We start from the raw sequence: 19,158 nt of genomic DNA, 5'->3' as shown, positions 1-19,158 counted from the left end.
ATAGAATAGTGAGAATCGCAATACACATCATATTGGCTCCTAAGTATCTTAATAATATCATATTGTAAGGTCCCTGGCAATTCTCAGCCCTAGTTAACATATGGCTAATGTGGCTTATAATTAACAATGTGGCTAGCATGTGACTAATATGGCTAACAACTAACAGAGTAGCAAGCATGTGGCTAAAAACTATTATGTAGCTAATGTGGCTAATATCTATCATGTGGCTAATAACTATAATTTGGCTAATGTGGCTAATAACTCATGTTGCTAATGTGGCTAATAACTATCATGTGGTAATGTGGCTAATAACTATCATGTGGCTGATGTGGCTAACAACTATCATGTGGCTAATGTGGCTTATAAATAACAATGTGGCCAATAGCTAACAATGTGGCCAATAGCTAACAATGTGGCCAATAGCTAACAATGTGGCCAATAGCTAACAATGTGGCTAATAGCTAACAATGTGGCTAATAGTAAAACATGTGGCTAATGTGGCTAACAGTATACATTATAGAACTAATGGTTGCTACATTCACAGTGTAATGTTTCTGCTGGTTGAAGATAGACATCATGGTCCATGTTAAAGATCATCTCTGCTTGTAATAACATTTTGTTTCCCCTCAGAGAATGACACTGACAGACACTTCATAGCTTCACCTATCCCCTCACTGCTGCACACACACACACACACACACACACACACACACACACACACACACACACACACACACACACACACACACACACACACACACACACACACACACACACACACACACACACACACACACACACACACACACACGTATGCAACTGTCTCTCTCACACGCACACGCACACGCACACACACACACACACACACTCACACATACACACACACACACACACACACACACACACACACACACACACACACACACACACACACACACAGACACACACACACACACACACACACACACACACACACACACACACACACACAGACACACACACACACACACACACACACACACACACACACACACACACACACACACACACACACACACACTGCCCTCTGTGGTCAGTGTGTGTATAGCTGCTGGTGTGTAGACTATAAAATGATATGATGCTGTTGCTGGGTTACAGTGCATTAATAAACATTGTATTCAGAGAGAAACAGAGAGACAGTTATCTTTCTGAGTGGGGGAAGGGGAAGATTCAAAGGCAATGTGTCTCTCTCTTTGTCAGTAGTCATAATGGTTTGATCAGAGATCGAAGGTTATATGCACACTAAATAATCTGCACACACATACACACACACACACACTTTCACTCATGTAAACATGTGCATGCACACTACACGTACTGTACACCCTTGTACAAATGCAGTTGCTGTTTCTCCGGTGGATGTTGCCCTCAAGCTTAGCATAAAATGTTACTCCTCAATGAAAGAGTTTTTCCGCTACTTTTGTATACATTTTAGCCAGTAGTTCTGAGCCAGTAGGTCCCCGAAAAGTGAGTACTACGTCACGTATGTGCAAATGTGTGCACCACGTCATTGCTGTCTCTCTCACTCTACTGTGTGTGCATCTTGCTAGCGGTCACTCTAATGGCGAGGGGCTGAAGCTCATTGGTTGAACTCGAATTGCTAGGGGGCTGTCCCATGTGGGGGAAAATGTAGTGTAGGGAAAATAGCACAGCTTCCAGGAAACAGTCGCTTTCAAACGAGGGATTTCGTGGCTAATTGAGGTAAGCCAGATTATGCATGTATGAACTACACATTGACACATCGAGCCCAAAGCAGGAGGTTAAATGTAACTAAATGGAATCGAAAATGGAATCGAAGTAAATCCCCTAAAAGTAATTATTTATCAGTAGAGGGCCATAAACAGAAATGCTGTATACTCCAAGAAAGTTTAAATCTTTACCATTCTGGTATTTCAAAAAATAAATGGCTGAGGTGTAGTCACCTTTCGAGGACACAAGCTCAAGTACACAATAGAAATATGAAAATATGAAATATTTTATATAATTTATTTCCTATTCAATAAAACTGTATGAATAAGGCTTGAAATGATTTATATGCGTTCTAAATATAGTACAATCAAATTATAAAACAGCTAACTATGAGACTTCACTTTCCTTATAACTGTAGAATACATATTTGTATGTTTAGTGTCAGAGAAAAGGTCTCTCTTGATCAAAACGTCTGCCACCATCGCTGTGAACGTCTCACAGAGCTCTATCGTGGCTTCCTGAACTCGTTACAAAATTGCCCTTCGTCTCATATTAATCTCGTCCGTCTTTAAAATCGCTGAATTGTTTATGGCTATAAATCGATATCTGAATATGCTACAGTGATGAAACCACTCTCTCCTGCTGCGCTACGATGTAAGGATGGCAGGCATGTGCTTTGTCAGTGGCTGTGTCGTAGGGGGTTGAGCACGGAGTTGATGGACAGTCGGAAGAGCGAATTCAATGGTAGGAGGGACATCCCAGCTTCAAGTAGTTTCAGATATCACATCCCACGTTACACAGTCTCAAAATCAGTTTATAAGCGAAAACATCTACGACGTTAAAAATACGAAGTACTAGAAAAAGTTCCGTAGCTTGTCTTTAATTAGATATATTGGCCTAGCTATTTTGTTAGCAAAGAAATATGTAAAATATGTCGTTGTTGTGTCCAAAATAGCACAATTATACAATATGCATATACACACAAGCACACGTGTGCGCACGGGCACGCGCACACACACACACACACACACACACACAGGATGATGCTGTGAGGAAGCACTGTGTGCTGGCTTCCCTTAACCCTCTGGCTGGCCTAAACTGCTATGACTGATACATAGAGACAGACAGGAGAGAGAGGGAGGGAGAGGAGAGCGAACGGTGGAGCGAGAGAAGAAGAGTCGGGGGAGAGAAAGAGAGTCATGATGACTGCTTCATCATTGTTACAAAACCAGAGCTGCAGTAGACCTGTGAAATCACACTCATTGGTGACAATGGTGACACACTTCAGTTTATATTTGTAAATGACGAAAAGGGTTGTTATTTTGTGGGATTTGTTTACCATAAATATATTGACTGGTTAATTGTGCAAATAATGCACTTATGTTTCAAGGTTTAATGTCACATGCACAAGTACAGTGGAATGCCTTTCCTGCAAGCTCTAAGCCCAACAATGCAGTATTCAATAACAATGTAATACTAAAAATAACATAAGGTAGAACAAAAACATACGAGAAATAGAAATAAGAAGAACACGAGAAAGTAAGCTACAGTGCATTCAGAAAGTATTCAGACCCCTTGACTTTTTCCACATTTTGTGACGTTACAGCCTTATTCTAAAATGTATTAAATTGTTTTTTTCCCCTCATCAATCTACACTCAATACCCCATAATGACAAAGCAAAAACAGGTTTTTAGAAATGTTTGCTAATTTATAAAAAAAAACAGCCTTGAGTCTTCTTGGGTATGACGCTACAAGCTTAGCACACCTTTCTTCTCTGCTGGTCCTCTCAAGCTCTGTCAAGTTGGATGGGGAGTGTCGCTGCACAGCTATTTTCAGGTCTCTCCAGAGATGTTCCATCGGGTTCATGTCCGGGCTCTGTCTGGGCCACTCAAGGACATTCAGAGACTTCGCCCCCAGTCTGAGGTCCTGAGTGCTCTGGAGCAGGTTTTCATCAAGAATCTCTCTGCACTTTTCCCTTTTCATCTTTCCCTCGATCCTGACGAGCCTCCCAGTCGCTACAGCTGAAAAACATCCCCACAGCATGATGCTGTCACCACCATGCTTCACCGTAGGGATGGTGCCAGGTTTCCTCCAGACGTGACGCTTGGCATTCAGGCCAAAGAGTTCAATCTTGTTTTCATCAGACCAGAAAATCTTGTTTCTCATGGTCTGAGAATCCTTTAGGTGCTTTTTGGCAAACTCCATGTGCCTTTTACTGAGGAGTGGCTTCCATCTGGCCACTCTACCATAAAGGCCTGATTGGTGGAGTGCTGCAGAGATGGTTGTCCTTCTGGAAGGTTCTCCCATCTCCACAGAGGAACTCTGGAGCTCTGGCAGAGTGACCATTGAGTTCTTGGTCACCTCACTGACCAAGGCCCTTCTCCCCTGATTAATCAGTTTGGCCGGGCGGCCAGCTCTAGGAAGAGTCTTAAGAATGATGGAGGCCACTGTGTTCTTGGGCACCTTCAATGCTGCAGAAATGGTTTGCTACCCATGCCCAGATCTGTGCCTTGACATAATCCTGTCTTGAAGCTCTACGGACACATCCTTCAACCTCATGGCTTGGTTTTTGCTCTGTCATGCACTGTCAACTGTGAGACCTTATACAGACAGGTGTGCCTTTCTAAATCATATCCAATCAATTGAATTTTCCACAGGTGGACTCCAATCAAGTTGTAGAAACATCTCAAGGATGATCAATGGAAACAGGATGCACCTGACCTCAATTTCAAGTCTCATAGCAAAGGGTCTGAATACTTATGTAAATAAGGTTTTTCAGTTTTTTATTTGTAATACATTTGCAAAAGTGTCTGCAATCCTGTTTTCGTTTCGTCATTATGGTGTATTGTGTGTAGATTGATGAGGACATTTTTTTTTATTGGTAATTTTAGAATTAGGCTGTAACATAACCAAATGTGGAAAAGGTCAAAAGGGTTCTGAATACTTTCCCGAATGCACTGTACATACAGGGTCAGTTCCAATACCATATGTACAATGTGCAGGGATACTGGAGCGATAGAGGTAGATATGTATAGGGGAAAGGTGACTAGGCATCAGGATATATGATAAATGGGAGTAGCAGCGGCATATAGGACGTTCGTATGTGAGTGCGTGTGTGTAGAGTCTGTTCAAATGTGTGTGCATATTATGTGTGTGTGTGAGCAAATGACGAAGTGAGTGTTTTCTGTGCGTGTTTTGGAGTGTCAGTGTGCGTGAGTGTGTAGGGCCCTGTGAGTGTGTAGGGCCCTGTGAGTGTGTAGGGCCCTGTGAGTGTGCGTAGAGACAGTGCAAAAATACAAATAAAATACAAGTCTGTGTAGACATTTTGTTAGCTATTTAGCAGCCTTGTGGCTTAGGGATAGAAGCTGTAAAGATCTGCGGGGTGCACGTAACACCGTTGACCAGAGCTAGTTCTGTCCCTCCTCTGGTAATGACACGACGCGCGGCTTTAAGGGTTGTGTGTAAGTTGAACGCAGTAGCGGTGCATGGTTGTTAGTTGTTTCGTTGTCTCTGTGGAGGTAGAGTCATCCCGGCCGTACAGTGATATTAAACAGGCGTGATGTCACAAAGTGAGACACCGTGTGAGCCTGGCCCTCCGACACACGCACAGATGTGCTGTACCACGCACGCTCCTTGTGTCCCCCACTCACCACTCTCAGGTGATCGTGTGATACATCCTCTTTTTGTTCTCAAAGATGGTGGATAAATGAAGAGTTCACTCGGGCCATTTGCAATTGAAAAAGATGGTCAGTCCAGGCTGCTTAACAGGGAGACTCTCCCATAGACACAAATGCAATAGCAGCTGGGTCTGGTCTCCTTAGTTCATTGTATTTCTTTGAACCAGAGAAAAACAGTGAGTAGGGTGTCTCGCTTCCTCTTCCGTCTCTGGTGTACTTACTTTCCGCTCTCAGGTGATCATGTGATCAACTGTACTGGGGCCATGGATTATTACGTAATCATTTTGTGATATAAATATAAATGTACAATATTGAAGCCAATGGCACTTATTGGTGATAGTCATGTAATGTGATTGTAATGTAATTGCTAATGAAATATTTTAACAGTCTAGCGATTTCATCCAAATCAATCAATCATATGTATTTATAAAGCCCTTCTTACATCAGCTGATGTCACAAAGTGCTGTACAGAAACCCAGCCCAAAACCCCAAACAGCAAGCAATGCAGGTGTAGAAGCACGGTGGCTTGGAAAAACTCCCTAGAAAGGCCAGAATCTAGGAAGAAACATAGAGAAGGAACCAGGCTATGAGGGGTGGCCAGTCCTGTGCCGGGTGGGGATTATAACAGAACATGGCTAAGATGTTCAAATGTTCATAGATGACCAGCAGGGTCAAATAATAATAATCACAGTGGTTGTCGAGGGTGCAACAGGTCAGCACTTCAGGAGGAAATGTCAGTTGGCTTTTCATAGCTGATCATTCAGAGTATCTCTACCGCTCCTGCTGTCTCTAGAGAGTTGAAAACAGCAGGTCTGGGACAAGTAGCACGTCCGGTGAGCAGGTCAGGGTTCCATAGCCGTAGGCAGAACAGTTGAAACTGAAGCAGCAGAACGGCCAGGTGGACTGGGGCCAGCAAGGAGTCATCTGGCCAGGTAGTCCTGAGGCATGGTCCTAGGGCTCAGGTCCTCCGAGAGAGAGAGAGAAAGAAAGAAAGAAAGAAAGAAAGAAAGAAAGAAAGAAAGAAAGAAAGAAAGAAAGAAAGAAAGAAAGAAAGAAAGAAAGAAAGAAAGAAAGAAAGAAAGAGAAAAGTAGAGAGAGCATACTAAAATTCACACAGGACACCGGATAAGACAGGACAAATACTCCAGATACATAAACTACTGCAGCATAAATACTGGAGGCTGAGACAGGAGTGGTCGGGAGACACTGTGGCCCTGTCCGCCGATAGCCCCGGACAGGGCCAAACAGGCAGGATATAACCCCACCCACTTTGCCCACTTTTCCAAAGCACAGCCCCCACACCACTAGAGGGATATCTTCAACCACCAACTTACCATCCTGAGACAAGGCCGAGTATAGCCCACAAAGATCTCCGCCACGGCACAACCCAGGGGGGCGCCAACCCGGACAGGAAGATCACGGCAGTGACTCAACCCACTCAAGTGACGCACCCCTCCTAGAGACGGCATGGAAGAGCACCAGTAAACCAGTGACTCAGCCCCTGTAATAGAGTTAGAGGCAGAGAGAGGGGAACCGGCCAGGCAGAGACAGCAATGGAGGGTCATTGCTCCAGTGCCTTTCCGTTCACCTTCACACTCCTGGGCCAGACTCCACTTAATCATAAGACCTACTGAAGAGATGAGTCTTCAATAAAGACTTAAAGGTTGATACCGAGTCTTCGTTTCTCACATGGGTAGGCAGACCATTCCATAAAAATTTAGTTCTATAGGAGAAAGCCCTACCTCCAGCTGTTTGCTTAGAAATTCTACTGACAGTAAGGAGGCCTGCGTCTTGTGACCGTAGCGTACGTGTAGGTATGTACTGCAGGATCAAATCGGAAAGATAGGTAGGAGCAAGTCCATGTAATGCTTTGTAGATTAGCAGTAAAACCTTGAAATCAGCCCTTGCCTTAACAGGAAGCCAGTGTAGAGAGGCTAGCACTGGAATAATATGATCACATTTTTTGGTTCTAGTCAAGATTCTAGCAGCCGTGTTTAGCACTAACTAAAGTTTATTTAGTGCTTAATCCGGGTAGCCAGAAAGTAGAGCATTGCAGTAGTCTAACCTAGAAGTGACAAAAGCATGGATACATTTTTATGCATCATTTTTGAACAGAAAGTTTTTGATTTTTGCAAAAAAAGCTGTCTGTGAAACAGTCTTGATATGTTAGTCAAAATAGAGATCAGGGTCCAGAGTAACGCTGAGGTCCTTCACAGTTTTATTTGAGACGACTGTACCACTATCAAGATTAATTGTCAGATTCAACAGAAGATCTCTTTATTTCTTGGGACCTAGAACAAGCATCTCTGTTTTGTCTGAGTTTAAAAGTAGAACATTTGCAGCCATCCAGTTCCTCATGTCTGAAACACAGGCTTCCAGGGAGGGCAATTATGGGGCTTCACCATGTTCCATTGAAATGTACAGCTGTGAGTCATCCGCATAGCAGTGAAAGTTAGCATTGTGTTTCCGAATGACATCACCAAGAGGTAAAATATATAGTGAAAACAATAGTTGTCCTAAAACGTAGCTTTGAGGATCACCAAATTTTACAGTTGATTTGTCAGAGGACAAACCATCCACAGAGACAAACTGATATCTTTCCGACAGATAAGATCTAAACCATGCCGGAACTTGTCCGTGTAGACCAATTTGGGTTTTCAATCTCTCCAAAAAAATGTGGTGATCGATGGCATCAAAAGCAGCACTAAGGTCTAGGAGCACAAGGACAGATGCAGAGCATTGGTCTGACGCCATTACCACCTTCACAAGTGGCCTATAAGATTCAATATAGGCCAATATATTTTATTTTTTTCTGGGTCAGGGTTGGGCTTTTTCAAGAGAGGCTTTATTACTGACACTTTTAGTGAGTTTGGTACATCCGGTGGATAGAGAGCCGTTTATTATGTTCAACATAGGAGGGCCAAGCACAGGAAGTAGCTCTTTCAGAAGTTTAGTTGGAATAGGGTCCAGTATGCAGCTTGAAGGTTTAGAGACCATGATTTTTTTCATCAATGTGTCAAGAGATATAGTACAAAAAAACTTGAGTGTCTCCCTTGATCCTAGGTCCTGGCAGAGTTGTGCAGACTCGGGACAACTGAGCTTTGGAGGAATACGCAGATTTAAAGAGGAGTCTGTAATTTGCTTTCTTTAAGAGCATGAACTTTTCCTCAAAGAAGTTCATGAATTTATCACTGCTGAAGTGAAAGCCATCCTCTCATGGGGAATGCTGCTTTTTAGTTAGCTTTGTGACAGTATCAAAAATAAATATGGGATTGTTCTTATTTTCCACAATTATGTTGGAAAAATAGGATGATGGAGCAGCAGTGAGGGCTCTTCGACACTGCACGGTACTGTCTTTCCAAGCTAGTCGGAAGACTTCCAGTTTGGTGGAGCTCCATATCCGTTCCATTTTTCTGGAAGCTTGCTTCAGAGCTCTGGTATTTTCTGTACACCATGGAGCTAGCTTCTTATGAAACATGTTTTTTTGTTTTTAGGGGTGCGACGGCATCTAGGGTATTACGCAAGGTTAAATTGAGTTCCTCAGTTAGGTGGTTAACTGATTTTTGTACTCTGACGTCCTTGGGTAGGCGGAGGGAGTCTGGAAGGGCTTCTAGGAATCTTTGGGTTGTCAGAGAATTTATAGCACGGCTTTTGATGATCCTTGGTTGGGGTCTGAGCAGATTAGTTGTTGCGATTGCAAACGTAATAAAATGGTGGTCCGATAGTCCAGGATTATGAGGAAAAACATTAAGATTCACAACGTTTATTCCATGAGACAAAACTAGGTCCAGAGTATGACTGTGGCAGTGAGTTGGTCCGGAGACATGTTGGACAAAACCCACTGAGTCGATGATGGCTCCTAAAGCCTTTTGGAGTGGGTTTGTGGACTTTTCCATGTGAATATTAAAGTCACCAAAAATTACAATATTATCTGCCATGACTACAAGGTCCGATGGGAATTCAGGGAACTCAGTGAAGAACGCTGTATATGGCCCAGGAGGCCTGTAAACAGTAGCTATAAAAAGTGATTGAGTAGGCTGCATAGATTTCATGACTAGAAGCTCAAAAGACAGTTTCTTTTGTAAATTGACATTTGCTATCATAAATGTTAGCAACACCTCCGCCTTTGCGGGATGCGCGGGGGATATGGTCACTAGTGTAACCAGGAGGAGAGGCCTCATTTAACACTGTAATTTCATCAGGCTTAAGCCATGTTTCAGTCAGGCCAATCACATCAAGATTATGATCAGTGATTAGTTCATTGACTGTAACTGCCTTGGAAGTGAGGGATCTAACATTAAGTAGCCCTATTTTGAGATGTGAGGTATCATGATCTCTTTCAGTAATGGCAGGAATGGAGGAGGTCTTTATTCCAGTGAGATTGCTAAATCGAACACTGCCATGTTTAGTTTTGCCCAACCCAGGTCGAGGCACAGACACGGTCTCAATGGGGATAGCTGAGCTGACTACACTGACCGTGCTAGTGGCAGACTCCACTCAGCTAGCAGGCTGGCAAATAGCCTGCTGCCTGGCCTGCACCCTATCTCATTGTAGAGTTTGGGGAGTTAGAGCCCTGTCTTTGTTCGTAGATAAGATGAGAGCACCCCTCCAGCTAGGATGGAGTCCGTCACTCCTCAACAGGCCAGGCTTGGTCCTGAAAGAAGGCCAATTATCTACACATTTTTTAGGAGGGGCAGAAAAGAGTTTTCAACCAGCGATTGAGTTGTGAGACTCTGCTGTCGATCACTCCCCCCTAACTGGGAGGGGGCCAGAGACAATTACTCGATGCCCGACACATCTTTCTAGCTGATTTTTACACACTCAAGCTATGTTGCGCTTGGTGACCTCTGACTGTTTCATCCTATCATCGTTGGCACCGACGTGGATAACAATATGCCTATACTCTCTACACTCGCCATGAAATCACCTGTGTTAAAGAAATGACCAAAACAATGAGTTTGCAATGTAATAAAGGCTTAACATGCCAGTCAATCGACTGGAACCTAATTCTTTCTCAACATTGCAATGTCACATTGTATTGGCTACATTCCTCCGTCAATCCCATATCAGCGCACTCCAATTAAACAAAACACTGCTTTGTTTAGTTCATGGACACTTTCACTGAGAACCAAACCTAGGCAAACGGGCCATAACCGGGGAGAGACCTATGTGAACTTGTCCAATAAGAAATGCTCATTTTCATTTTCCGTTGCCAAACGTTTCGCTACGATTTGCCCTGATGAATAGGACCCATGACTTCTTCACGATGAGATTTAGCCGCCTCGTGTGTCGTTCTGCGAGCTGTGTCTGCGGTGTTCATAGACTGGTTACTTCAATCATTTTGTATCTTCTCTATAGTTCATAGTTACCGCAATCACCTCGACTAACCGGTGCCCCCGGTTAGCACATTGACTCTGTACTGGTAACCCCTGTATATAGCCTCGCTATTGTTATTTTACTTCTGCTCTTGAATTATTATTCAATATTTTTTTTAAATATATTTTCTTAAAACTGCATTATTGGTTAAGGGTTTGTAAGTAAGCATTTCACTGTGAGGTCTACACCTGTTGTATTCGGCGCATGCGACAAATATAATTTGATTTGATTTGACATGGCCAGTGATGCTATGGCCAGTGATGCTATGTGATGCTATGTAAAACTGTCTGTTCACGGTTCAGTGGGTTGGGTTAGCGTCCCCCTTGATTATATGAGGAGAGCTCTTTCTCTCTGAGTCTCATGGACTGTGTTATTGCCTTCAGACACGAGAGAGAGGAAAGGGGGGATACCTAGTCAGCTGCACAACTGGATGCATTCAACTGAAATGTGTCTTCCGCATTTAACCCAACCCTTCTGAGCATTCCCCCTGTGGCAGGCTTGAGACAGGGCAACACAGGTTACATGAGGAACGTGTGTATGTGTGTGTGAGTGTGCCTGCGTGTTGTCGGTGTGCAAGTGTTTAACTGTTTTGACAGGACCATGTGTCCATCTGTGTGTGTGTGTGTGTGTGTGTGTATGCTTGCTGTGCATACTTGCTGTGCGTGTGTGTGTGCGTGCATGGGTGGGGGGGGCTGCGGGAGCTTATAAGAATGTTCTGTTAGTATCTGTGTTTTGTATGTATGAGAGGAGTGCATACTGTACAGCTCTTTACAGCACAAATAAGCTCTGCCATTAGTCAGAGATATTTATGGCCTACCCCACAGGCCTCACTATCCCCTCTCTCTCTCTGTCTCTCTGTCTCTCTCTCTCTCTCTCTCTCTCTCTCTCTCTCTCTCTCTCTCTTGCTCTGCACCTATCTCTCTATCTCTGCCTCTCTCTCGCTATCCCACTCTGCCCCTATTTCTCTATCTCTGCCTCTCTCTCTCTGTCCCGCTCTGCTCCTATCTCTCTATCTCTGCCTCTCTCTCTCTGTCCCGCTCTGCCACTCTCAATAGAATGGCAGTGGTAGGCCGAAAGCCCCGCTCAACCTTTTACAGTGGTAACAAAGGGGCCCATGTCTCTTTCACTGGGCTAAGTGCTTCACTCAATCGGCAGTAAACTGTTGGCAAAACGAGCCCTGCAGCCCAGAATGCTCTGTATGGTGTCTACAGAGCACTGGGATTAAGGACTCGGGAGTCGGGAGTGAGAGTGAGTGAGAGAGAGAGAGAGAGAGAGAGAGAGAGAGAGAGAGAGAGAGAGAGAGAGAGAGAGAGAGAGAGAGAGAGAGAGAGAGAGAGAGAGAGAGAATGGAGTCAGGCGTCCAGCATGTGAAGAGTTAAATGGCTTTGTTTAACGTTCACTCTCTGAACACTGCCTCTGGCCAGCAGGACCCCTGATTTTAGAATAGGTAACAAATAGATATGATATGGGTCGGTAGAAAGTAGCGGATGGAACCAAGCTAGCTAGCACACGATTTGGTTATGGCTTTGAAAACAGCGAAAGGCAGGTAGACAGACAGACTCTATGCTGTGTCCATACTGTATAAACTGCATGCTGGGTGTTAAGGTGGCTGCTGTGCCTCGTCTATAATGGAGGGAGGGAGGGAGGGAGAGAGGGTGAAAGGGGTCCCAGCCCAGCCCTCTCACCTGTCACACGCTGGAGACTCACATCTCCCTCACTAGCTTTAAGCGCCAGCTGTCAGAGCAGCTTACAGATCACTGCACCTGTACATAGCCCATCTGTAAACTGCCCATCTATCTACCTACCTCATCCCCATACTGGTATTTATTTATTTATTTTGCTCATTTGCACCCCAGTATCTCTACCTGCACATTCATCTTCTGCCGATCTACCATTCCAGTGTTTAAATGCTATATTGTAATTACTTCGCCACCATGGCCTATTTCCTTAACTTACCTCATTTGAACTCACTGTATATAGACTTTCTGTATTATTGACTGTATGTTTTGTTTATTCCATGTGTAACTGTTGTTGTATGTGTCGAATTGCTCCGCTTTATCTTGGCCAGGTCGCAGTTGCAAATGAGAACTTGTTCTCAACTACCTTACCTGGTTAAATAAAGGTGAAATAAAATAAATAAAATAAAACATGTCTCTGGGGCCGACCTGGGAGTGTCCTGAACAGTCACACTTTGGCCCCACTTATGGCTGCTGAGTGGAGAAACTGGATGCATTCAACTGAAATGTGTCTTCCGCATTTAACCCTACCTCTCTGAGCATTCCCCCTGTGGCAGGCTAGAGACAGGGCAACACCGGCTGCGTGAGGAATGTGTGTGTGTGTGCCTGCGTGCCGCCGGTGTGGCAGGAACGGAGCAAATGGAGTGGTGTCAAACACCTGGAAACCGTGACACAATTCCACTGATTCCGTTCCAGACATTACCACGAGCCCGTTCTCCCCAATTAAGGTGCCACCAACCTCCTGGGCTGTATACAAACACACTCACTCAGTCACTACTCTGATGCTGACATACCTGTCTCAGCCAGCATCTGTCGCTCCCTATCCTGTCCTTCCGATCTACAGTACCTACCACAGCAAGACACTCACCATGGTGCCTCCAAGTTATCCTGTCTATGCGGACCTCGTAAACTGTGTTTTGTACTTCCTGGGTCACATTGGATGGGCCCGCGCCTGAGTGTCTGTCTGTTTTCGACCTGTGTCATGTTGGGTCATTGTTGAGATGGGATGAGTTGATTGGTTCGAATCTGATGAAGTCAGAGCTCTGTCTGTTGTTCCCGACTGAATACAGACGCTTTGAGGTGGTGGCCAGGGCTTTGTCCCAAAACGTACCTCAAACGTGCCCCTGTGGGCCCCGGGTCAAAAGTTAGGGAGCGGGATGCCATTTGGGACGCAGGCCCAGGGGGATTCTAGAATGAAACCATGCTCCGGTTGGAAGATTTGAGTTGCTTCATTCCGCCAGGTAGCAGCCAGGCCTGATGGTGGGGTTGTGGTGGTCAGCTGTCTGGACAGTGCTGCAGCGGGCCGAGGGAAACACTTTGTACGACGTTGATCAACTGGATGAACTGTATCCCTCAGTGTGTGTGTGTGTGTGTGTGTGTGTGTGTGTGTGTGTGTGTGTGTGTGTGTGTGTGTGTGTGTGTGTGTGTGTGTGTGTGTGTGTGTGTTAATATTCTAATATTCTAATATGAATGGTCACTACTGTACGCCCATAGCGACATATTGTTTTCTTTTCCTCTCTCTCTCTCTCTCTCTCTCTCTCTCTCTCTCTCTCTCTCTCTCTCTCTCTCTCTCTCTCTCTGCAGGAAACGGTAGAACATGTCTTCCTCGTCATTTTCACTATCGAAACCTTCCTGAAGATTATCGCCTACGGTTTAGTGGCGCACCAGAACGCGTATGTGAGAAACGGATGGAACATGCTGGATTTTGTCATCGTCGTTGTCGGGTAGGTATCTCCAATCTTCCTTACTCTCCAGCCGCTCATTCAACTGGAATTCATCTGAAGGGCTACAGGGATTTTCGATAGTATGGACTTCCTCAGTTCTGATTGTGTTGTGAAGTACTTCATTAAATAGTCTCGGCGTAGGAGTGCTGATCTAGGATCAGGTCCCACCTGTCCATTCATGATAATTTGCAAGGCAAATCTGATTCCAGAACAGTACTTATGCTCAGACACTGAGAAGCTTGATGAATACATTTTTGGTGTTTCAGTTTAGGATTTGAATTTGAACTGCAGCTCCTCATTTGAGCCTGACTGTACTTGTTTGTGACAGTGGTTGAGTTGGTTCATTTCCGGGCCCTGGTCAAAAGTAGTACACTCTTATATAGGGAATGGGGTGCCATTCCGGACGTGTTCACTGTCGGTGTACTAATATGGACGGACCCTCATCCACTTACAGTATATGACCCAGAAAAGACATGGAGGATAAATCACAACTTTACCACCACTGGAGTGACTCACCATCACGCCATGTTCTATCGCTCCTCTCCTACCCTCGCTTCCTTTTCTCTCTCATTCCATATTCTCCCTTTCTTTCTCTCTCTCTCTCTCTCTCTCTCTCTCTCTCTCTCTCTCTCTCTCTCTCTCTCTCTCTCTCTCTCTCTCTCTCTCTCTCTTTCTCTTCCTTTCCTTTCTCTCTCTCTCTCTCTCTCTCTCTCTCTCTCTCTCTCTCTCTCTTTCTCCTTTCCTCCTCTCTAGCTTTCTCTTCCTCTCCCACTCTCCTCTCTATCTCCCTCCCTCTGTTCCCCTCCCTATCTCCCTATCTCCCTATCTCTCCCTCACACCCTCTTTCCCTGCCCCCTCCATATCTCCCCATCTTTCTTCCTCTATCCCTCCCTATCTCCCTATCTCTATCCCTCCCTATCTCCCTTTCTCTCCCTCCCACCCTATTTCCCTGCCCCCCTCCCCATCTCCCTCCCTCCCTCCCTCCTCTAATACACACACAGTCCAGTGGGTAGCTAGGTCAGATCTGTGCCTGTATGCGGCATGTGGGTTGATATGTCATGCAGTCAGATGCAGAGAGATGCATCCTGCTAGGATGACTGACTGACTGACTGACTGACTGACTGACTGACTACAGCACACGCATTGAAATGATCATAGAAACGGAACACTAAGATAAGCCCTGTCGATATCCAAATATAGACGTGTCAATATCCTCACAACTGAAATGGACACACTAAAATACTGCACGCAGGCCAAATGACTGCACAAAGTACACTACATGACCAAAGGTATGTGGTCATCTGCTCGACAAACATCTCTTTCCAAAATCATGAGCATTAATATGGAGTTGGTCCCCCTCTTTGCTGCTGTAACAGCCTCCACTCTTCTGGGAAGGCTTTCCACTAGATGTTGGAACATTGCTGCCGGGACATGCTTCCAGTTAGCTACAAGAGCATCGGGCACTGATGTTGGGCGATTAGGCCTGGCTCGCAGTCGGCATTCGAATTCATCCCGAATGTTTTCGATGGGGTTGAAGTCAGAGCTCTGTGCATGCCAGTCAAGTTCTTCCACACCGGTCTCGACAAACCATTTCTGTATGGACCTCTCTTTGTGCATGGGGGAATTGTCATGATGAAACAGGAAAGGGCCTTCCCCAAACTGTTGCCACAAAGTTGGAAGTTGTATGCTGTAGCGTTAAGATTTCCCTTCACTTGAAGTAAGGGTCCTAGCATGGCGGTGTTCTCAATTTTATACACCTGTCAGCAACAGGTGTGGCTGACATAGCCACTTATTTTTGAAGGGGAGTCCACATACCTTTGTATATATAGTATATGTGATGTCAGATCAAATGATGGCTTCATTGGGATCTGTCATCATTATCATCATTATCATATTTTCTTTTTAAGTACAAGAAAGGGGCTCAGCATATACATTTGGTATTCTATTCTGATGGTATTCTATTCTGATGGTATTCTATTCAGATGGTATTATTGTCATATGAACTGATGAGTGAGCCATCAAACACCTCAGTGAGAGGCCTGGCAACTCCATTCAGCCCATTTAGTGTGTGTGTGTGTGTGTGTGTGTGTGTGTGCACGCGCGCGCAATTGTGTGTGCGTGCGTGCATGTGAGTGTGCGTGTGTTTGTGTGTGTGAGTGTGAAAAGAAAAGATACTGGACCTAAATATATATTTATATAATCTTTGAGAACTAACAATCACCGAAGCAAAAGCAAGACAGTCAGGGAGAACTGAACATTCCAAAACAATGAATTTAGCAATATTGATTTTGTTATTATATTTGAGCAAAAGAACACTTCATTAGCCATGGCAAAATGCATAGAATTGCAGGAAATTTGTTTCAAAACAGCTAAATGTTCTCTCAGCTCCATAGCCGCGGGAAGAAGGGGTGCTGAGGGTTCTGCAGCACCCCCTGAAAAATAATTTGCAAACCAATTATTAGAGGATCGATATTGCCATCTGTAGCACGGGTAAAAAATGATAATTAAGTGCAGGGAAGCTTTTTAACCAGCCCAGTTTCTTTAGAGTCTATTGCATTGGTCTGGGCCCGTATTTATAAAGTCTCGGAGTGGGACTGCTGATCTACTGAGTTTTGCCTTTTATTTCATAATGAATAAGATTGCATGAACATGGGGAACCTGATCCTAGATCAGCACTCCTACTCCTACTCTGGGAGAGGAATATGGGCCCTGAATCCAATGCTCTCTCTCTTTCTGTAGTAATTCAGTGCCGTCCTGGAATGTTTGATCTGCAACATTCTCTTTCTGATGTGTTTCCTGTAGCATTTTCTCCCTGGTTTTTCTCCACAGGCTGTTCAGTGTTGTCCTGGAGCTTTTGACCAAAGACTCTGTTGAGACGAAGGAGGAAGCGGAGGCGGGTGCGGCCGCGGCGGCGGCTGCGGCGGCAGCGCTCCACCCCTCCGCCCAAGGCCACGGGGGAAAGTCGGGCGGCTTCGACGTCAAAGCCCTCCGAGCCTTCCGTGTGCTGCGACCCCTACGTCTGGTCTCAGGAGTGCCCAGTGAGTTACTGTTATTTGACACAACACCAACCAGACCTAGGTTCAAATGCTGTTTGAGCTCATTTCAAATACTTTATCTGGACTTGATTGAGCTTGCCTGACACCATGGAATAGAAAAAATTAGAAGGAGTGCGAACCCCATCCATCTGGAACTCCAGGCAGGCTAATGTACATTTGAAATATTTCAAATAGTATGTTAACCTAGGTCTGACACGGACACAGTGTTGTTGTGAGTGCTGCCTGATCCCTCACCTTTGACCCCCATGATGAAACATGCACAGCAAACCTCCATTGACCTAGAGTATATAGGCTGACCTCTGAAAAAGACATAACACCACCCCAGTAAATAACACTGTGGCAAACTGTGACCTGATTGTCATTATTTCATTTGAGTCATTTAGCAGAGCGACTTACAGTAAGTGCATTCATCTTAAGATAACTGGGTGGGACAACCACCGATCAGCAAAGTCAGATTCAGAGGGTTTAACAGTCACGTGTGCAGGGTTGCAGGTGTGATTGCATAGTACAGTTGAAGTCTTAGGCTCCGAGCTCTAACATGCAGGACAAAGTGAAATAAAATAATGAAAATGGTGATTAAACAATAAAAATCGAAAGAGCACGATATACATCATAACAACTGTAGCAGTGATGAATAAATACATGTCCATTGGGGTGGAGGCTGAGTAAAGACTGTTGAGGTGGTGAGGGGGAATGACCATAGGGGGAGCAGCATGACCATTGTGGTGTTGTGTGGGGACCAAGTGAAATAAAAACCATAAAATGATACACATATATATATATATATAAACTCAGCAAAAAAAGAAGCGTCCTCTCACTGTCAACTGCGTTTATTTTCAGCAAACTTAAGATGTGTAAATATTTGTATGAACATAACAAGATTCAACAACTGAGACATAAACTGAACAAGTTCCACAGACATGTGACTAACAGAAATGGAATAATGTGTCCCTGAACAAAGGGGGAGTCAAAATCAAAAGTAACAGTCAGTATCATGTCATGCTGGAGGGTCATGTCAGGATGAGCCTGCAGAAAGGGTACCACATGAGGGAGGAGGATGTCTTCCCTGTAACGCACACCATTGAGATTACCTGCAATGACAACAAGCTCAGTCCGATGATGCTGTGACACACTGCCCCAGACCATGATGGACCTTCCACCTCCAAATCGATCCTGCTCCAGAGTACAGGCCTCAGTGTAACGCTCATTCCTTCAACAATCAAGGCAAATCCGACCATCACCCCTGGTGAGACAAAACCGCGACTCGTCAGTGAAGAGCACTTTTCGCCAGTCCTGTTTGGTCCAGCGACGGTGGGTTTGTGCCCATAGGTGACGTTGTTGCCGGTGATGTCTGGTGAGGACCTGCCTTACAAAAGGCCTTCAAGCCCTCAGTCCAGCCTCTCTCAGCCTATTGCGGACAGTCTGAGCACTGATGGAGGGATTGTGCGTTCCTGGTGTAACTCGGGCAGTTGTTGTTGGCATCCTGTACCTGTCCCGCAGGTGTGATGTTCGGATGTACCGATCCTGTGCAGGTGTTACACGATCAGCTGTCCTTCCTGTTTCCCTGTAGCGCTGTCTTAGGCGTCTCACAGTACGGACATTGCAATTTATTGTCCTGGCCACATCTGCAGTCCTCATGCCTCCTTGCAGCATGCCTAAGGCACATTCACACAGATGGGCAGGGACCCTTGGCATCTTTCTTCTGGTGTTTTTCAGAGTCAGTAGAAAGGCCTCTTTAGTGTTCTACGTTTTCATAACTGTGACCTTAATTGCCTACTGTCTCTAAGTTGTTAGTGTCTTAGTGACTGTTCCACAGGTGCATGTAATTAATTGTTTATGCATGGGAAACAGTGTTTAAAC

At 44.9% G+C, this 19,158-nt stretch overlaps 1 protein-coding gene across 4 annotated transcripts in view; it reads left to right on the top strand.

Moving 5' to 3' along the window:
- Positions 1–19,158, top strand: part of LOC109892681 (voltage-dependent L-type calcium channel subunit alpha-1D) — a 125,666-nt gene that overhangs the window by 29,494 nt on the left and 77,014 nt on the right. For all 4 annotated transcript variants that reach the window (XM_031834027.1, XM_031834044.1, XM_031834037.1 and 1 more), the window contains 2 exons: positions 14,103–14,242; positions 17,072–17,280. In XM_031834027.1, coding sequence (XP_031689887.1) covers positions 14,103–14,242; positions 17,072–17,280 — 349 coding nt within the window. The remainder of the gene's footprint in view (positions 1–14,102; positions 14,243–17,071; positions 17,281–19,158) is intronic.

Source organism: Oncorhynchus kisutch, linkage group LG1 (assembly GCF_002021735.2).
Source record: "Oncorhynchus kisutch isolate 150728-3 linkage group LG1, Okis_V2, whole genome shotgun sequence".
NCBI classification, from domain to species: Eukaryota; Metazoa; Chordata; class Actinopteri; order Salmoniformes; family Salmonidae; genus Oncorhynchus; species Oncorhynchus kisutch.
Note: the sequence above shows the minus strand (reverse complement) of the source record. Positions and strands in the feature narration are given on the sequence as shown.